Source organism: Equus przewalskii, chromosome 6, assembly GCF_037783145.1.
Source record: "Equus przewalskii isolate Varuska chromosome 6, EquPr2, whole genome shotgun sequence".
NCBI lineage: Eukaryota > Metazoa > Chordata > Mammalia > Perissodactyla > Equidae > Equus > Equus przewalskii.
In genome coordinates this window covers 1,882,759-1,902,234 of record NC_091836.1, presented here as the reverse complement: position 1 = coordinate 1,902,234, position 19,476 = coordinate 1,882,759, and the positions used below count along the sequence as shown (strand labels likewise).

Genomic DNA, 19,476 nt, shown 5'->3' with positions numbered 1-19,476 from the left:
CAGACATCCGTTTATGAAAACAAAACAAGGCAAAAAACTCTCACTCCCTTCCTCACACTATTCACAAAAATTAACTCAAGATTTATAATAGACCTAAATGTACGATAAAAACAATGAAACTTCCAGATAAAACAAAGAGAAGAATTTCTTTGTGACCTCGGTTAGGCAAAGATTTTTAACAGATAACACCAAAAGCAAGATGGAACAAAATTGATAAGTTGAGATTCATCCAAATTAAAAACTACTTTCCTAAAGACACCGTCAGGAATATAAAAAAGACAAGCCACAGGGCCCAAGAAAACATTCTCAAATCATATATCTCACAAGACACTTGTGTCCAGAATGCATGAAGAACTTTGACAAAACCATAATCACAAAGACCCCAGTAAAAAGTATGACCTTATTTGGAAATAGGGTCTTTACAGATGTGATCAGGTTAAGATGAGGTCACAATAGTGGGTCCTAATTCAATACGAATTGTGTCCTTTTAAGGAGAGGATGATGCCATGTGTGTCTGGACACACAGGGAGAATGGCTTGTGATGACAGAGGCAGAGACTGGAGTGATGTAGCTCAAGCCAAGGAATGCTAAGGATTTAGGGCCCCCACCAGAGGCTAGGAAGTGGCAAGCAAGGATTCTATCCAGAGTCTCAGAGGGAGCATGGCCCTGCTGGCACACTCATTTCAGCCATCTAGCCTCCGAAACTGAGAGAATAAATTTCAGCCACCTAGTTCAACAGTTCCGCCCCACACTCTGGAAATATATGCCTTCTGTTTCAAGTAACCCTTCACAAGAGTTTTAAATGCTCCAGGTAATGGTCATCAAGGCTACCTGCTTTACAAAAGGGTAAGTCACCTCCTTTTTGAGGTTTTTGAAGCTGATCCAGGAGCATAGTTGGAAGTAGCATACAGGAGCTTTTTCAGGCACAGGTTTGCATCTGGAGGAAGTCCGTCATAGCATGAGACCATCCAGAGACAAAGGCAAGGAGGGCAAGGGAACTCCCAGGGGAGAGGGGAACCAGAGAGACTTAGGTGCTTAGATGACGTCGCTGTGCAGCCCAGCGCAGAGGGAAGTCTGGATCAGAGAGCTCCAAAGGGCGGCAGCAGCCCGGGTCCTTTATAGCTACAGGGATTATCTTATTTATGGCTCGCAGCTGTTGGGCAGTTTCACAGGGTATGAAAAGCAAGCAGCCTCTTATTAGCCAAAAACCTGCTTATTTGGGCAATGTTTAAAATAATTGGATCTGTAAACATTTTAGGCTGGGGCCAGGGGGCTTTGGGGCCAATGGTTTGCCATAAAGAAAGAAACCACATGGGGCCAGTGTACAGAGGCCATCTTTGTCTCAAGTATATAACACCTAAAGATTCTTTGTGCCTCTTGCTGGAAGTATACAAACAGTCTCTGAATTATTCTTATCAAAATATCAGAGGTGGCTATGGTCACACCTCTCCTGCAAATATAGGGAACAAAAGAAGATGCTAAATCACAGCATGGAGATGCAATTAGAAAATCCATCCTATCAAAATACCTTTGGGATTCGTTCAACAGTTACATTACAAAGGAAAATATATGATAATGTAACTATAGATTAAAGTAAATGTAAATGAGATAAATTGAAATGTGTGGATCTTATTGGATCCCAAAACAAAAATCTAACGGCAAAAGTTTTAAAATTATGTAAAATTAGGGAAATTGGCCAATGCCTATCTATTTGAGTATATTGAGGAATAACTGTTCATTGTTAGGTATGACAGTGGCATTTTATGGTTATGTTAAGCAAATAGATACATTCCAAAATATTCAAGGATGAAATGGTATGCGAAAAACTGCTTCAAAACTATCCAGAGGGACATGGGTGTGACAGAGAAGAAAACTGATGGAAGGCAAGGCAGGTAATGGGTATATGAGATTTTCTTAAACCATTCTCTCCACTTTTACAAAGTTTTAATTTTCCCAAAATAAAATACTTAAACGATGGAGACCTACTTATGAAAGAAATCTTATGTTCTCTATAATATGCCGTGTAATGCAGTCTCTTCCCTAACAGGATATTCAGATGGTGCGGTAGATTGCATTATCGATTCCAATTTTTCATCCCTGTGAAACAGTCTAGCGATGTCCTCATGGTAGCAAGATTGCAATTCTTCTCCCCTTTCATTTTGAGCCACGTGACTTGCTTAAGTCAATGCTATGTGGGCAAATGTGATGGGAGAACCCCTGCAATGTGTTTGTGCATTTGGCTTTCCTCTATTCCTCAAGTGATCCATCATGAGGAACCTTCCTAAGGTGACTGCTCTCCATTCAGCTTCAGCCCCAGGATGGACATGCTTGGATGAGAGCCAGTCGGCGACCAGAATGGACTTGAAGACCCGCCCCTTGTAGCAACCTACCCAGGCCAACAGCTAGACCCGTGAGCGTGAAAATAAACATATAAGCAAAGTCTGACTAATACAGTTTTTTACACAATTCCAACAAATTACAAAATTTACACAATTAACAAGTTAATGTCAGACAAAGCATGCCATTATTATTAAGTAGAAATGGTAGGTCCGAGAAGGAAGAAAATTTAGACTAACAAAGGATCAAGAAAATCTTCACGCAGGAATGCTTAGTGGGTGCTTGCATTTCCTTATGCTATGCAAACAAGATTAGGTGAATTTGAAGTATTTGGAAACAAAATGTTACTGAAATAATGATACAAAATTAAACTAATTTTTCAAAGATTGAATGAATTCAAACTGAAATGTAAATTGTGTTTATACTCTTGCCGTGGAGCAGTCTCTCTTTGGCGTTCTAGAACTAACAACATGGCACTGGGTCAACCACATTACCTTATGTACACTTTGGAGAGTCATCTTGGTGTCATCTGTTCTATTACTTTAACGACAATTATCACAATCTAAAATATCTCATCAGATGACAATTATCATTCAAGAGTTTATCTGATGGAACCACTGTTGGTGTTAGAAAACTAGAGTAAAAGTCAATATATTTGGGAAAAAATTAGACGTGAGAAATTCTACAGAGAGGTCCACATTACTGCCAGCGTGTGCCATGCTGTTAATGTAGGACTACGCCCTCTGTGAAATGTTGGGGCTCATGAAAACCTACTGAAAATGACTGCGAAGCCGTCTCTTTTTATATATTTTGTTAGAATTTAATATTACAATAACTATTTGCCTCTTAAAAGTTAAATATAAGCCATTTGTAAATCCGTCTGGGCTTATTGTGTGTTTAAACGGGTCTCAGTACGCACCCAGGGGCAAACCCAGAGAGACAGACAAACACTACAGCCACTCAGTGAGACACACGGACAATCAGACACTCCTGCCAGGATACAGGAACCACCAGACACCTGAACTCTCCCAGACATACAAAATCACACAAACTTACTCACTGGGACATATAGGTGGACACAGACACACAATTCAGACACATTGGCAAAGATGATGTCTCGAGAGAAACTAATACATTCCCAGAGACACAGCCCAGGCCCTCTGCAAACCTCCGCGCGCCACCCACAGCTCGCTCTATCTACTTACAGCTAACGACATCAAATGCGCTGTGTACTTCTCTCTCTCCTCCTGGAAAAGGGACCTCACACTTCCCGAAGCTGCACGGTACAAACACCCTCTCTCCAGAAGAACCACAGACGGGATCCCGAGGAAGCAGCGTCAGGGGCCCGACGCGGCTGGGGTTAAGATACTCCAGCCCCCCACGCTGCTTTAGGATTCTTCCAGAAACGCACTCATCACGACTTTGATCCTTTGTCACTTTGCTTTTCCGATTGAAAGCTCAGTGAGGGCAGCCACGACGTCATCTCATCGGCTGGCAGCCACCGTGTCCTGCCCTGCGGTCCCCTCGGCAGCCCGCCGCTCTGCTGGCCCCACGTGCCCGCAGACCCCGCTCCGTCCGCCTCGGCGGCCCCAAAGTCCTCACGGAGACCCGAGGGTGGACGCCTCGGGAGCCCGGGCCACAGAGACGGCTCCTGCAGGACCCAGGGGAGGACAGGAAGCTGAGGAAAGAGCCGCATAGCCAGGCCTCTACCTTTGCCCGCGCATCCTCTTCTCCGAGGCTCCGCCCACCCGCGTGCGCCTGCGTACTTCCCCGCAGGCCGAGAGCGCAGGCGTCTCTGGGCGCGTTTCCTCACCGGGCGCGTTGCATGCCGGGAGGAGTCTGAGGGCGGGGCTTCGAGCGTCTGCGGAGTCTCCCTCGGAGATCTCCATTTCCCACAGGCCACCGGGGCTGAGACCGCGCAGAGCGCAGACGTCGGTAGAAGTGCGCGTGCGCGGCGGCGGGGTGGCTCTGAGGACCCGGATGGGCCGTGGGGAGGAGGCGGGAGCTGAGGTGAGGCGTTGGGCCTGTTAAGTCCTGAGGCCAGAACGGGCGGTCGAGACAGCGCGGGGCGGCGGAGGGAGGGCCAGTGGGCGGGAGTGCGCGTGCGCGCCCACACGAAGGCGGTGGCGGGAGGTCCCTTTGTGACGTCCCTGGAGGTCTGAGACTGGCGGGCGCGACTGGGATGGGGGCCTGAGCTGATGCTCTGCTTCTGTCACCTCCCAGCCCGCTGGGCACGGCCCGCCCCAGTGCTCCCCCAGCAGAGCGTGGACCCCTAAGGACGTCTCCCGGCGCGAAGGCACAGGATGGGCCGGATGCCGCTGTAGAGCCGGGGGCCCTCGCGACAGGCCCCGGGAAGTCCCGATGCTGATGCCAAGGCCTAGGATGCCCCCCCAGGCAGCCTCCTTGGGCAGGACTGTGGGGGCACCTGTATGTTTAAGGCCACATCTTCCCCGAAGATCCGACTGCAGGGCCCTGGCGTAAACTCGAACGTGGATCCTAGGAGCCCTGCCCCGTCCCTCCAGGTCTGCGTGGCCCTGGGGGCGTTTCCTAACCTCAGGCCGGGTTCCGAAAGAGGTGTTTGGCCAGGAGTCCTTCATCCCCAGTCCTTTACTTCTTGAGCATCCCAAGATGGTGCGGGGAAGTATTCAAGGTTCAGGAGTTTGAATTTCCCCTTAGCAGATGAAAGCTTTCTTCATTGATTTTCTATTATTTTTCATATACGTGCAGTAAAATCCACTATTTTAAGTGTAGTTCGATGAGTTCCCATAAGGACGTAATTATACCAACACAATCAAGATAAAGAACACTCCGTCACCCAGGAAAGAACACAGGTGCCCATTTTTTCTAAAATCCCCCAGCCCTAGCCACTGATCTGTTCGTTTCCTGTACTCTTGTCTTTTTCACGTTCCATAAAAGGAAGGCCATTCAGCCTTAGGACTCTTTTGGTAAAATTCAATGCCGTAGTTCTAAAACTCAGAAATTACCCTTGCTTTCCAGTGTTCTGGCTTTCCAGCAGTTCCCAGGAAAGATCACGCACAGATCAAGCCTTCACACCTGACATCCCGTCTTTATGAGCTACGTGAGTTTGAGCACCTTTGTGCTCCCTGCGTTTAACATCTTCACCTGCATGATGAGGGAATGACGAGGGGGTGTAAAATGAGATACAAAGGACTGTCAAATCACGTTAAACTGTGGCATTTTATGAAAACATGTTAGCATGCAAAAAATGGAGAAAGACTAGGTATCATCTGCTCTTAAATAAAACACCGAGGTGTTACATTTTGTCCTTTTCCTGGCGGAAGTCTACAGAGATGGATTTGAGAACTGTGAAAAGTAAAATGGGTGTTTGGAGCTCTGTGGATCATTAAAACAAAAAGCTTCCAGCTTTTCCTATAAAACATTAAAATTTCTCCTGTTTGAGGATGTCAAAAACAACTTCTTTTCTACTACATGTTACTCAGATGATCCTTTATGTTCTGGAGCTCAGCTCCAAACCACAGAAGTGATTAACATTCCCCTCTCTCAGTAATATGACTGACTGCAACTGCGTTGACCAGTTTTAGCTCAGCTCAATTATTTCTGCCTTCTAAAATCACCGAACACAAGCCAAAATTTGAAAATATATCCTTTTAAACACTCTGATACATCCCACAGTCCTTTGTTCATTCAAATTGCTTTAACTTAATACATGAAATTTTCTTTGACTTACCAGCGTGATCTTGGTGAGTTTTCGCTAGAGAGCAGTGACAAAACCGTTATTTAAGCTTTTATTATTAACAATGAATAAGCAATCCATTTAATAACAAATGTTCAGGTAATAAAACAAAATTTACATGCAGAAAAATACCTTGTGTACACCAGGTAATATTGATTCAGAATGTATAATGCTAAAAGTACAGTTGATTTGAAGTCCATAACTGCAATGGAATACTTTAATATATTCTCGCAAATGAAAAAGAGAATAACATTTGCTGGTGTTACGGATTGAATTATGTCACACTTAAGTTCTAACCCCAGCACCTCAGAATGTGACCTTATTTGGAAATAGGGTTGTTGCAGATGTAATTAGTTAAGATGAGGCCCTGACCCAGTATGTGTGATGTCCTTATAAAAAGAATGCCATATGAAGGACAGACATGCACCCAGGGAGAAGGTCATGTGAAGATGACAGTTATGCTTGCCACCAGCCAACCAACTACCAGAAGCTAGGAGAAGGCAGGCACAGACCCTTCCCTCGCACTTTCAGAGGAAGCGTGGTCCAGCCGATACCTTCATTTTGGACTGCAATTTGTGAGACAAAAACTTCTGTTGTCCTACGTCACCCAGTTGTGGTACTTTGTTACAGCAGTCCTAGAAAACTAATACTATACAAGTGATTTAAAAACGGTCAATGAGATATCTCTAAGAAATGTCTACAGGTGATTTTCTTTGAAAATAAAATGCACGGAGTTTTTACTGACACATAATCAAACATGATAATTATACCCTTATCAAGAAAGGGCATTCAGCTCTGAGTAACAGAAATCTCCCAAAGTCTAATATTTGAGGAAGGTGTTTGTTCTCACATAGAAAGCCTAGGTCAGCAGACTTCAAAATGCAGTGGATCAGCAAAGGTCCATGGGGTGGTTTGTTTTGCTGCAACACTGTAGCTTTTGTGGTGGAATCAGGATCAGAGCCATTAGAAGTATTGAGAACAAAGTGTTCACTATACAAATTAGTCCTTGTAAGAGACCTTAACATCTAGAGAAGAGGGGAAACATAGCATCAGAGATCACTGACCGGGAGTCTGAATTAGTGGTCTGCAGGACACGTTAGGGTTTGTAGAAAAATCCAAATTGTCAGTGCCTGACACCCAAGTGGATCCTAGATACTGAGCTCATGGAGGCATTTGTGGAAACTTATGCTTCCAAGAGAAATGGAAATCAATCATTTGGCATTTCTTTTGAGGGTACGCTTGATTGGCAGGGCTGAAAATCAGAAAAATAGGCTAAAAGCTCATGTCCAAGAAGCCCCTATGCATCTGTCACATGCTAATGTGGTTCCAAAAACTTAGTTACGGCTTCTTCAGTTCTGCCTTCAAAACCTCATGCCAATTTAGGGTACTGGCGAATTCAAACATGGAATCATAAAGGGAAGGGATTCTGGGAAATGTAGTTCCCAACACTAGCAATATTGACATAACACGATCCAAGAGAACTAGCTCAAACTCTGTCTCAGGGTCACATCACAAGTATCTCCTAAGTAAAAGCCTACTGTTCAATTCCCAATCACAAGCAAGGGCAAACAGCAATGGGGAAGAGTTGAAAATAACAATTCACATGAGACTATACGCTTTGAAGAACTCTGCATAATTACACATTTCTGCCAACTACTTATAAGGAAAATGGAATAAGGCTCCTCTGGCCAAAAATAAATAACAACTCTCTTGATGAGAAGTGGAAAATATATATGGGTGATATCCAGGGAGAAAATCCCAACCAATACCAAAGTATCATTGTTCCAATAACCTCTTCTTAAAGAACAATTCAAAGAACTAAGACATTAAGACTGTTTACATATTGAAAATACACTTCAAATCACCCATAAGTCCAACAAACTGTAAAGTTAAGTTTTATTTACTGAAATGTAAGAAAAAATAATACCTGCAAAGTTTATGTAGTATAGTTGTAATACTTGGAGAGTTATCTTTCACCTAAAGGTTTCTTTGCAAAAGAACTGGAAATATGCTCCCTGTGGGTCCATTTTAATGATCAAGTACTCATAAAGGCAATACCATATCTATAACTTTTATAAGATTTCTCTCCTGGTGTGAATTTTCCGAAGCGCTGTGCATGAATTCATCTGCAGAATTCCCCACATTACATATGTAGTGTTTTTCTGTAGTGTGTATCCTCACATGTCTTCTTAAGGATGAGGAACAACTGAAGGCTTTGCCACATTGCTTGCATTCATAAGGTTTCTCTCCAGTGTGCATTCTCATATGTATTGGTAAAGATGACGGCCATTTGAAGACTTTCCCACATTCCTTACATTCATAGGGTTTCTCTGCAGAGTGGGTTCTTACATGCTGCTGCAAAAGTTCGGGCCAACTGAAAGCTTTCCCGCACTGCTTGCATTCATAGAGTTTCTCTGCAGTGTGCCTCCTCATGTGTTTTTGTAAGGATATGTGGCAATAGAAAGCTTTCCCACATAGCTTACATTCATACGATTTGTCTCCAGGATGCATTCTCACATGTTCTCGAAAGCAAGCAGACAGATTGAAGGCTTTCCCACACTGTTTACATTCGTAGGGTTTCTCTCGTGTGTGTGTCCTCATATGTTTCCGTAAGGATATGGGCCAGTTGAAAGTTTTTCCACACTGACTGCACTCATAAGGTTTCTCTCCAGTGTGCACTCTCATATGTCCCCTAAAAGATGAGGGATGGCTGAAGGCTTTCCCACACTGGTTGCACTCATAAGGTTTCTCTCCACCGTGAGTCCTTTCATGTCTTCGAAAAGACTGCGGATAGATGAAGGTTTTCCCACATTGTTTGCATTCGTAGGGCTTCTCTCCAGTGTGAATCCTTTCATGTCTTCGAAAGGACTGTAGATAAATGAAGGTTTTCCCACACTGTTTACATTCATAGGGTTTCTCACCAGTGTGTGCTATCATGTGCCTTCGAAAAGCTGAGGAATAACTGAAGGCTTCACCACACTCCTTACATTTGTGTGGTGTCTCCCCTGTGTGTGAAATCATGTGTCTTCGAAAAGTGGAGGAATAACTGAAGGCTTCACCACATTCCTTACATTTATAGGGCTTCTCTCCAGTGTGCGTTATCATGTGCCTTCGAAAAGTTGAGGAGTAACTGAAGGCTTTCCCACACTCCTTACATTTATATGGCTTCTCTCCAGTGTGAGTCCTCACATGACTAGTCAGACTTGAAAAGTCAATGAAGGCTTTCCCACACTGCTGACATTCATAGGTTTTCTCAGCAGTGTGAATCCTTATATGCCGATTGAGAGAAGAAGTACGAGGAAAAGTCTTTCCACATAATTTACACGCATAGGGTCTCTCTCCATTGTGGGTTCTCACGTGCGATCTGAGGTGGGAACGGCAGCTGTAGGCCTGCCCACATTCCTGACATTGATATGGTTTGTGTCCAGTGTGAATGGCGATGTGACTCCTGAGGGATGAATGATGCACGAAGCCTTTTCCATATGCACTACATTCGTACCGTTTTACTCCAGCAAGAGTGTTCTGGTAAAGATGAAGATTTGGAGTCTGACTGAATGCTTCCCCACACTGGTCATTACTTTCACAGAGTCTCTCCATCACAAGATTTCTGTTAAAAACAAGAAGTATGTTATCAATGATTTGATTAATAATGATTTATTATTTATTAGTAAGTATTAGGATTACATTTTTCACCAGTTTCAGTGAATGGGTAGGTTTTATACCCTATCTGACTTGTTTTAAAGTGGAATGAACTGAATATTATGGAAGGGAGCTCAACCACAGCCATTACTGAAACAATGTTCCTTAAACATGAGCTTTCTTCCTAATTGTTTTCAACTGAATTGTTTCTAACACTCAACATCGATGTCACGTTTTTTTTTTTCCTTCTTCTCCGCAAAGCCCCCCAGTACATAGCTGTATAATCTAGTTGTGAGTGCCTCTGGCTGCACTAAGTGGGACGCTGCCCCAGCATGGCCCGATGAGCAGTGCCATGTCCATGCCCAGGATCCGAACTGGTGAAACCCCAGGCCACTGAAGCGGAGTGCAAACCCAGCCACTCGGCCATGGGGCCAGGCCCCTCAATGTCACATTTTAAGGAGAATTTTTTTTGTGTGAAAAACAATCTGATCTAGGCTTATGTGGGTTTTTTGTTTGTTTGCTTTTTAAATTTCAGGACAAACTAAGATTCTCTCCTGGAATACTGCTTTCTCTTGTGAGTGCAACTCACCTCAGGTGTTTCCCCTGGTTTGTGCGCTGATCTTCAATGCTAAGTTCTTCACAAATTTTTCCTAAGATGGAGGCCCAGGAATCATTTCTGGTGAACTTTGCTATTTTATGTTCCTTGGATATTTTATTTCCATAATTATCCTGCCGAGAAACTGACCCATTGGCCTTAAACTGAGTTTCATCATCTGAAAGCAAAAGGAAAACAAATCTTACAAGAAAAAGGTACCCGCTAGCCAAAAGACACTGAGGACTTTAGCTGTGTCAGGACTTCATCAAAAACAAGTATGAGGGGTCAAATGGTAAGCAATTTAATAAACGCAGTAAAATTCTCACAAGGTTACATAAACAAACCTCAATGGGCCTCCTAATAACCAATGAAACACATTCACCAGTCACAGTAAGAGAGCTTTCTTTACAGAAAGAAAAACCAAGTTTAATACATAGATTCTTCTTCTCATGGAGAAACAGACTCCAGCTCTATGATGGCTGTGACCACATCTGTCCTATTAATTAATGTGTTCCCTTTCCACACTCCAAATCTTGGAACAGCTTGATGTGCAAGCTATGCTTGTTCTCTAAAAGACTAAGTGAAGGAATGAGTCATCCTTACCCACTGAGGCCAGGTTTCTGAAGTTTTCCAGCATCACGTCTCTGTAGAGCTCTCTCTGAGCAGAATCCAGCAGAGCCCACTCCTCCACGGTGAAGTCCACAGCCACGTCCTCAAAGACCACTGAGTCCTGAAACAGCCAACACGTGCAGGAGGATGCAGGAGATTCCCAGCACTCAGCAACTGGACTCACTTCACCGGAAGTTTCAACACAATTCTGTGTCACCCAACACCCACTCCATGACTCGGTCATCAGACCTCTTACTCTATGTCCACACTCACGTCCTCAAAGGTTTAACAGCACCACTAACACACTGATTGTATCTCTACATTTTTACTGTGCCCACTTCAAGTCCTGTTCTCTGTCCAAAGGGCTCAGACCACATTGGAGGATTCAAAGAAATGCTATACAAATGAAACAATTATTTGCATTTTAAGACCTGTCAATCCCTTATGACACAAACTACTTCAGCTCCTTCCACTGGCACACCACATCCCTCAGCCCGACATGAAGCACAAGGTCACACCTGGATGAGGTTTTCAGTGAAAATCACAGTGAAGGACTTGGAACTGTTCCTTCTCACCAAACACAAGAGGCCAACAGCCTGCTGGAACCCAACTTGCAGCAAAGGCCAAGCAGCCATATTGTCTTAAAGAACTTCTGGCTGTAAATAAGTCCAACTGGTGGAATGAAAAATTTCTTTTAAAGAATATTAATTTTACCTTATTTGTGTAATAGTGATCACAGGCTTAATTTCTACTCTTCCTCTCTGTGCATCTTCATGAAGTTGGAGCTCAGGAAAGAGGAAAGAGACACGGGAACCTAGGCCTCCATACATTCCACACACTCCTGAGTCTGAGTGCTGCTGCCCACCAGTTCTGAGGACTCTCTCACACTCACTCACTCACACACACAGACACACACACACGCACACACACACACATACAGAGTGAGGTTATATGATGCCAAAATGGCCCCTTCCACCAGAGCCATCAAAGAGAACTCTTGCTGAATTTGAGGATAAGGGTAAGAGCCCAACTTTGCTAAGGCGTTAACTGAAGACAAGAACATCCAACAGTGAATTTGCGCTTGATTATAAAATACATAAAGGATTCGGCAGTTCCTTCCTACAAAGGAAACACTCCGCATCTCAAACTCCAGGAAAAAGTGATTCCCCACAAACCATCCTGGGGGCTGCCCTCTCAGCGTCTCTCAGCTGCATGTCCCTCCTCCGTTGGGCACGTGAGCATGTCAGGCCAACCCCTAAGCTTATGATCTGCATGCCTCCCTTAAGCCCTGGTCTTTTAAAAAGACCATCAATGCACTGACACCCATGAGCAGGGACAGAGCAAATACTCTCATGCACAATTCTGGTGCCAGCATTTACCTATTCGACAAGCAGCAGAAGAGGAATAACCCTATTGTTGCTAAAGGGACGACAGGAGCGTCCCGAGTCAGCTGAACTGCTGTCAGTCCCGTTATCTGTAGTGTTTCCTCTAATACAGTCCCCTCACCTAGCGGGCAGAAAACGAGCTGACCGTGCAGGCCTTAACTTAGCCTTAGAGATGAGCACTGGAAGGCTGGCCTCTGGGAACTGGGATTTCGGGAGCTTTCACACCGCCCTAACTGAAGCGACTCGCTGAACGTGCAGCCTCGCTGTGAATGCCGCACCTGCGTTCCTCCTAGGAGTCTGGAGTCCCGGCACCTGCGAGGCAGCGGGTGCTCACAGGATCCGCTGTCAATGAAATGCTGGCCACTGCGTCTCTAATGAGCTCCTGGCAGATGATTTTACATGTCACAACTCGATGCTGGTATCAGGGACGTCCTGTGCGGCTCCCCTGGGAGGGGACTCTCGGAAAGCATACACCTGGTTTCCTTCAGATTTCTCCCCCGCCGCCTTTTCCCTCTGCCGATCTGGCTCTAACAAAGCATAGTGGATTTGGTATATGCTTGTAATTTGGTAAAAGCTAGAGGGGTCACCCTAGTAAGTACAGAGAAAAAGTGTCTTTATAGGAGGAAAACGCCATGTGGAGACAGAGACACACAGGCCAGACGGCCACGTGAAGAGGGAGGTAGAGACTGGAATTATGCTGCCCCAAGCACAGGAAGGCCTGGGGCTCCCCGAAGCTGAGAGACAAGGAAGGGTCCCAGAGCCCCCGAGGGCTCTGAGGGCGCGGGACGCTGCCAACACCTTGATTTCCGCTCCCAGCCTCCAGAACGGTGAGAGGATGAATTTGTGAGCCACTCGCACTGTGGTCCTTGGTTACGGCAGCCCTAGGAAACGGATCCCAGAGTGAGAGTGAATTTGCAGTGAGGAACAAAGAGGGGAAGGGGTTTTTCTACTTAAAATGGTTTTGTTCTGCAGCTGTTGCACCAGCATGTATCATAAAAACTGATGCAAAATGGCACGTGCTTGTAATCTGATAAATACTAGAGGGACCGTCCCCATCGGGACAGAGAAACAGTGTCTGCGAGACACGACCTCCTTGCTTTCTGCCACGGCACATGGCTGGAGTTTAAACTCTAAGCTTTAGAAAAAACCAGATTACATCTCCACCTCTGATAATTTTTCACTATGAAGTTTACCCACTGGAGGTTCAAAAAAAGAAGGAAACAAAATGGAAAAACAGGCAAGCTCTAAATAGAGATTTACTCTTGGAATTTTAGGTAGAAGTTTCCAGCTGGCTCACGAGCTCTTAGGAAAGCCTATTTCTGATGACCTCGAGGCCGCCAGCTGCCCAGCAATCTAAGCGGTCCTCAGAGCTGGACTCAAGGGCACAGAGGACAGCAGGGTAACTTACCACAGGTGGCACACAGCAGCGTCTCAGCTTTCTGCTGTGAGGAAGCCCCCAGCATTTTCCAGAATTCGGAGTCCGCAGATCCTAACTACCTGAACTTGACTGCAAGCTCAAACCCGACACGATCCAGGGGGCCGCTGCAGCCTCAGTGTGCACCATGCCGCCCTGAGCAGGCATCAGCTCCACCAAAAGGACTCGACTCAGGGGACACAGGCATGCTGCACTTTACTGCACTTTGCAGATACTGCATTTCATACAAGATCCTCCACCAGCAAAACAATTACAACTCGCTGAAGACTCAGATGATGGTCAGCATTTTGCAGCAATAAAGTATTTTTTAATTAAGGTGTATATATTGTTTTTTTAGACATAATGCTATCGCACATTTAACAGACAACAGTATGGTGTAAGCATAACTCTTATATGCAGTGGGAAGCCAAAAAATTCGTGTGACTCCCTTTATTGCATGGTCAGGAACTGAACCCATAATCCCGGAGGCCTGCCGGCCCTGCAGATTTACAGACTTCTCTGTGAGGCCCTAAACTCTGGAACCTTCCCAGGTGCTGCTGGCCCGTCTAGGTCACGTGCAGCTGCCCATGAGGAAGGCCTGGTGTTCTGATGGGACCTTCTGCAATCGTGCTGCTCATTCTGGAATGGTTACTATCCACACAGATGGCCTCCGGATGGCGGCCACACCGGGGAGGTGGACGAATAGCACCGCAGATTACAAAACTGCAACTGCCTGCCTCATGCGGTCCTGACATGAGGACGGGACAGAACTACTCGGACTGCACAGAGAACTTTGAGACCAGAGGGCCCCAAGGAGGCCCCAGTGGGGGCCCTGTTGGCCAGGCTGTCTAACGCCTGTCCTGCTGGGGGGCCCCCCACAACTGTAAACTGGGTCTCGGGGGCCACAAGTGCCCTGTGCGATTCCGTTTCTCGGGTGTGCGTCCTGTCACCACACGGCCTTACCCCCGGAAGCCACTCAGCTCAGCTGCAGGCTCCTGGCCCAGGCTGTGCTCTGCGGGAATGAACTACGGCCAGGCAAAAAGAATACAGAAACAACCAAAGAGCAGAGAACACAGAAGCTTGAGGGAGAAGCCCCCTGGCTACCAGGGTTTACCTGAACTGGTAAGTCCGGGACCCCCAAAGGACAGAACGGATCCCAGTACCGCAGGATGGTGTCGCCCCACTGCCCAGGGTCCCACTGAGAATAAACCTGCTGTGAAGGTGCCCTGTCCAAGGGCCCAGGGCCTGAGTGTGCAGAAAGGGTCCACCGAGCAGGCCTGAGGGTCCTCTCCTTAGACAGGCCTGCCGGCAAGCTGCCTCAGCTGGCGCAGGGGAACCTGGACTCCGGGAGCTCCCACCCCCTGACAGCAGTGGCTCCCTCTGCCTTTCTGGGCAAATAATCTGGTTTACGCAGAAGAGCGGTTTTCCTTCCAGAAGGCTGGAATCTCGGCTCGCTGAGGCAGAGGGTATCCACACAACCAGCCCCGGTACCCGCGTCTCTCATCAGCCTCCCGGGTAGACAACACTTCTCACGTGTTGTCACGGCTGGCTGCTGGGGAATGAAGCGCGTCCCATGTGATTTCACTGGAGGGGACCTCGGAATCCTGCTCCTGTCTGCTCAGGACTCGTCCCAGGGCCCCCTCCCCTCTGCTAACGTCACCCGACTCTTGCACTATAGTAGTCACAGCTGTGACTGCAACCACAGGCGGAACCCGGGAGTCCTCCCAGTGAATCCGTGAACCTGGGGGTTGGCTTGGAGACTGCTACAGACCGACGGTTGTGTCCCCAAAGTTCACGTTCACACCTAAGCCCCAGCGTGATGGTATCAGGAGCTGGGGCCTGTGGGAGGGCACTAGGTCATGAGGGCAGAGCCCCCGTGATGGGACTAGAGTCACTGTAACAGAGACGCCGGAGAGCTCCCTGTCCCTTCCCCCATGTGAGGACACGGCGAGAAGACGGCGTCTACTGACCAGGAAGCGGCCTCACCAGACACCGAATCTGCCGGCAGCCTGGTCCTGGACTCGCCAACCTCCAGCACGGTGAGGCATAAACTTCTGCAGTTTAGAAGCCCCCCTGTCTCCAGGATTTTTGCTTTAGCAGCCCCCGCCGATGAACACAGGGACCCCCAGCACACCTCCTGAAACCATCGCACAGCTGAACCCCCTGTACAACGCTAACTTTTACAATGTGCCACTGAGCATCCATTACATGAGAAAGACTTTGCAGAGAGCTTCATACACATTAGCTCAAATATTCTAATGATAACTGCAAAGCAGACGTCAAAACTGGTTCACAGCAGAGGAACGCAGACAGTCGGTAATGTCACGCCAACTCCTGACACCTGCCCTTCTTCCACATCCACCTTCCAGCTGGTTACCTGTAGTGACTTATTCCCCAGTGTGATGAGATAAGCTCACGGTTGCCGGGCACGATGGAGAGTGGCCACCAGGAACCTCCGACTCCACTCTGACATGCTCACGCTCCTTCTCCCCGCCAAGCCCTGCGTCTCACGAGAGACCGCTCGCCAGAAGGATCTCACCTCTTTCTCTGCCATCTCGTTAAATCTATTCAGCTTCCGGCTACACAGGTCCTAGGATGACAGGCACTGGGGCTACAGACTGAACAAAACAAAAACTCTGAACACGTGGGTCTGAAACTCTTTCAGCGGAAAACAATAAATACGCGAAGCCAATATAAGTCCTAAGGAAGATGTGTCACAGTGAGGGGATCAGGAAGGAGACAGACATATCTACACACGTGCGTGCGTATTTATCTATATTGATAGATAGATAGGAATGACTGGCTGCAGGGCAGAGGAAAAGAAAACAGGAAAATAACCATTTGAGACAACAGTGCAAATTGATAACTAAATTGCTTAAAAATATATATATATGTCTACACAGCTAACAATATACATATAGGCATAACTATATACACACACACACACATATATCTTCACAGAATTGAACATGCTGCAGAGTAAGGGGGCCTGCCGTGGGGATTCACTGCCAGTGGGGTGTCTGGCGTGAAAGCTTATTCAACACTTAGGGCTCAACTTCATTTCACAGAGGATTATTTTTTAGTATTTCTGTCAAGTGTACATATGGCATATGCATTTTCCTGCACTGATGTTATATTATACAATAGAAAACTCCAAAATCAATCAATATGATTTACCTGTACTCATCTTAAGTGCTGCCTAAAACTATTTTATAACTCTCAACACACGCACAGAAAAGACTCACCACTGGGGACGAGAAGGTAACGTGCACAACCTGATAAGCAAACGCTGATACGAGGCTGCTCAAAAAAGAACAAAAAACATAGAAATGGCATGAAGTTCACTGTTTTCTCCAAAACAATTGCGTACAAATGAAGTACGCCTAGTACCTCGCTTAGTCCACATTATCCTAGAGAGCCAATCCAGAACTACCAGAAAATAAACAAATGTACAAGAAATGGAAAAGAAAAACACACGTCTTAGTGCGTAACTCTAACAACTGTACCTGTAGGACACCAACAGAACACAAAGATAATCACAGAATAAGATTGTTAACAAGATTCCAGGATAAAAACGCAGTATACAAATAAATTCCATTACCTTTCTAATTAAAAATGACAGCAAGTTGGGAAAATTCATCTTGAAAAGATAACACATATCATGGTAAAAACCAAATTAGTACTAAATAATTCTAATGAAGGCTATAAAAAGAAGTGAACGGAAAAATTAAAAAGTCTAAGGATGGTAACAAAATGAAATCAAAGGAAAGACAGCACACGTTCTTAAAAAGAACTCGGCGTTACCAAGACAGCAACCCTCCCAAGAGAGATCTCTGATCTTCAAAAAATTCCACTGAATTCCCAAACCAGGTATGTTTCTTCGGACTGGACAAATACTAATTTTACATTCCTAATAAGAACAGATGTCCGAAACAGCCAGAATGTTCTGAAGAACCGGGGCCGGGGAGAGCTTGCCTATCACACAGCAAGGACTTTAAAGCAACAGGCGCTGTTGCTGTGATCCTGACGTGATGGACAGCTGGACTGGACGACTAGATCCCGGACAGGAACAAAGCCGGGCAACAGGCCCACGTGTAGGACGAAACTTCATCGCAACAGGGCAGCCGCTGCAGAGCAGGGGCAGAAATGACAGGCAGTTCAATAGACGGGACGGCGAGAGACTCTTGTCTAAATAAGAAAGAAGCCTGTACTCCCACCGCTTCCATGGACAATAATCAATTTATTGTGGGTTAAAGCAAAGTGTATTACAGATAATAGCAAACCGTATTACCTACTGTCACAGAGTACCCACGCTGCCAAGGAAAATAACTGGTATCTTGGTGAATCTTTATAATTCACCAATTCACCTGCCACACTTCGTGGGAACGTCTTCATTTCTCTAGAGCCACAGTGAAAGGGAGAGTTTCTCTATTTCTTTGACATCCTTTTCCCCAGGAGGATTTTCAAGGCTAAACCCTGGAATTCCATGTGTTATCAAAGAAATAGACCTGAGAAACTCACTACCCCATGGGAGGCATTTAAAAATGCATGCTTGAACGGACTGTAACACACATTTTTCCTGAAATTCGTCCCTCTAGAAATATTTTATCTTCTGTTTCCCCACTCTATTAATTAACTGTTTTTACATTGGCTGAAAAACTGAGGTTCAATGAGCGAACACAGCTTTTCGAGGGGACAAACCCAGGGAGGGGCGGTGCTGAACTGCAACAGACAAATGGCCGTCCTCCCACGTGGACCCTCGCCCATCGCTCACTGGAGCGCCCAGAACAAAGGCCACCGGCTCCTGTCCCCGCCGGGTCTCAAGTGCGTTTGGCTGTGGCGCTGGGGCGCCGCCTCCCCGGGTGGGCGGTCCTTGTCCTGCGGGCTGGTTCTCTCCCTCCACCGGGAGAACCCGGGGGCCAGGAATCATTTCTTTTCTCCTCAAACCAGCGTCCGGGGAGCTGACAGCTAACCATCCAGGCCGTAACCGGGGCGGGGGGTCAATTAGGGACCGAAGACGGTTCAGGAGCCCCTCCCGGCCCAGGGCCCCCAAGTCGGTCTCCCCAGACTCCCCGCCCGCCCCCCAAGGCCCCGACCCGGGGCTGAGAGTCCCAGATCCCCGGGCGGATGGCAGCTGTGCGCATCTGGGTCACCGCAGGCGGGGACGGGACGCCGGGACGCACCCAGCGGCCGAGGGCGGGGACTCGGGGGGCCCCGGGGGGCGCGGGGAGACCCAGTCCCGCGGCCGGTTCCCGCCGGTTCGAACCAGCCGCTCCGCGTCTCGGCCCGGCCCGCGCACTCACCATCTCCGCCCGCTCCGACTCTCCGCGCGTCCTCCCCGCGGCCCCGGCAGGTGACAGCGACGGGACGGGACACCTGGGGCCGCGCGGGGCAGGTGCGCGCGGGGACGCGGCGGGACGAGAGCGACGTCCACGCGGATACGAGCACGCCCGCCCCTGGGCCTGATTGGACGGGGCTCTGGGCCCCCGCGTCCTGATTAGATAGTACTCCTGACTCTGACGTCTTGATTGGGTGGTGCTCCGGGCACTCCCACTCCAAGGCTCCCTGATTGGACAGTTTCCCGAGACCCGCCCCTGGTACCCCTGAGTGGACAGTTCTCTGGGTCACGCTCGTGCGTCCCTGATTGTTTCCCGGGCCACGCCCCTCTCATCCCTGATTGGACAGTTCTCCCAGACCCGCGTCTCCCGCAGCCTGAGTGACAGGCCGCCGGGACTCACGTGGGTCCCGGCCGCTGCCCGCAGCGGTGGCCCCTCCTCGTCCT

The 19,476-nt window shown here is 47.3% G+C and overlaps 2 protein-coding genes and 1 long non-coding RNA gene across 4 annotated transcripts in view; 1 reads left to right on the top strand and 2 right to left on the bottom strand.

Annotated features, from left to right (window-relative positions):
• Positions 1 to 4,089, bottom strand: part of ZNF556 (zinc finger protein 556) — a 28,909-nt gene extending 24,820 nt beyond the window's left edge. Inside the window, exon 1 of the mRNA XM_070622470.1 lies at positions 3,543 to 4,089. Within this exon, the coding sequence (XP_070478571.1) occupies positions 3,543 to 3,554 (12 nt within the window). The 5' untranslated portion in view covers positions 3,555 to 4,089. The remainder of the gene's footprint in view (positions 1 to 3,542) is intronic.
• Positions 4,090 to 4,478: 389 nt separating this feature from the next.
• Positions 4,479 to 5,614, top strand: LOC139083772 (uncharacterized). The gene is made up of 2 exons (XR_011540695.1): positions 4,479 to 4,859; positions 5,335 to 5,614. It is a non-coding gene; the product is annotated as an uncharacterized lncRNA (long non-coding RNA).
• Positions 5,615 to 6,091: 477 nt separating this feature from the next.
• Positions 6,092 to 19,476, bottom strand: part of LOC103562963 (zinc finger protein 555) — a 28,673-nt gene continuing 15,288 nt past the window's right edge. Inside the window, exons 1-4 of one of the 2 annotated variants that reach the window (XM_070622468.1) lie at positions 18,998 to 19,189; positions 10,890 to 11,016; positions 10,281 to 10,464; positions 6,092 to 9,659 (exon numbers count right to left, since the gene is read on the bottom strand). In XM_070622468.1, coding sequence (XP_070478569.1) covers positions 8,096 to 9,659; positions 10,281 to 10,464; positions 10,890 to 11,016; positions 18,998 to 19,000 — 1,878 coding nt within the window. In that variant the 5' untranslated portion in view covers positions 19,001 to 19,189 and the 3' untranslated portion in view covers positions 6,092 to 8,095. Of the gene's footprint in view, positions 9,660 to 10,280; positions 10,465 to 10,889; positions 11,017 to 13,078; positions 13,099 to 18,997 lie in introns of those variants that run through there. The other variant, XM_008538132.2, reaches the window with a different exon arrangement.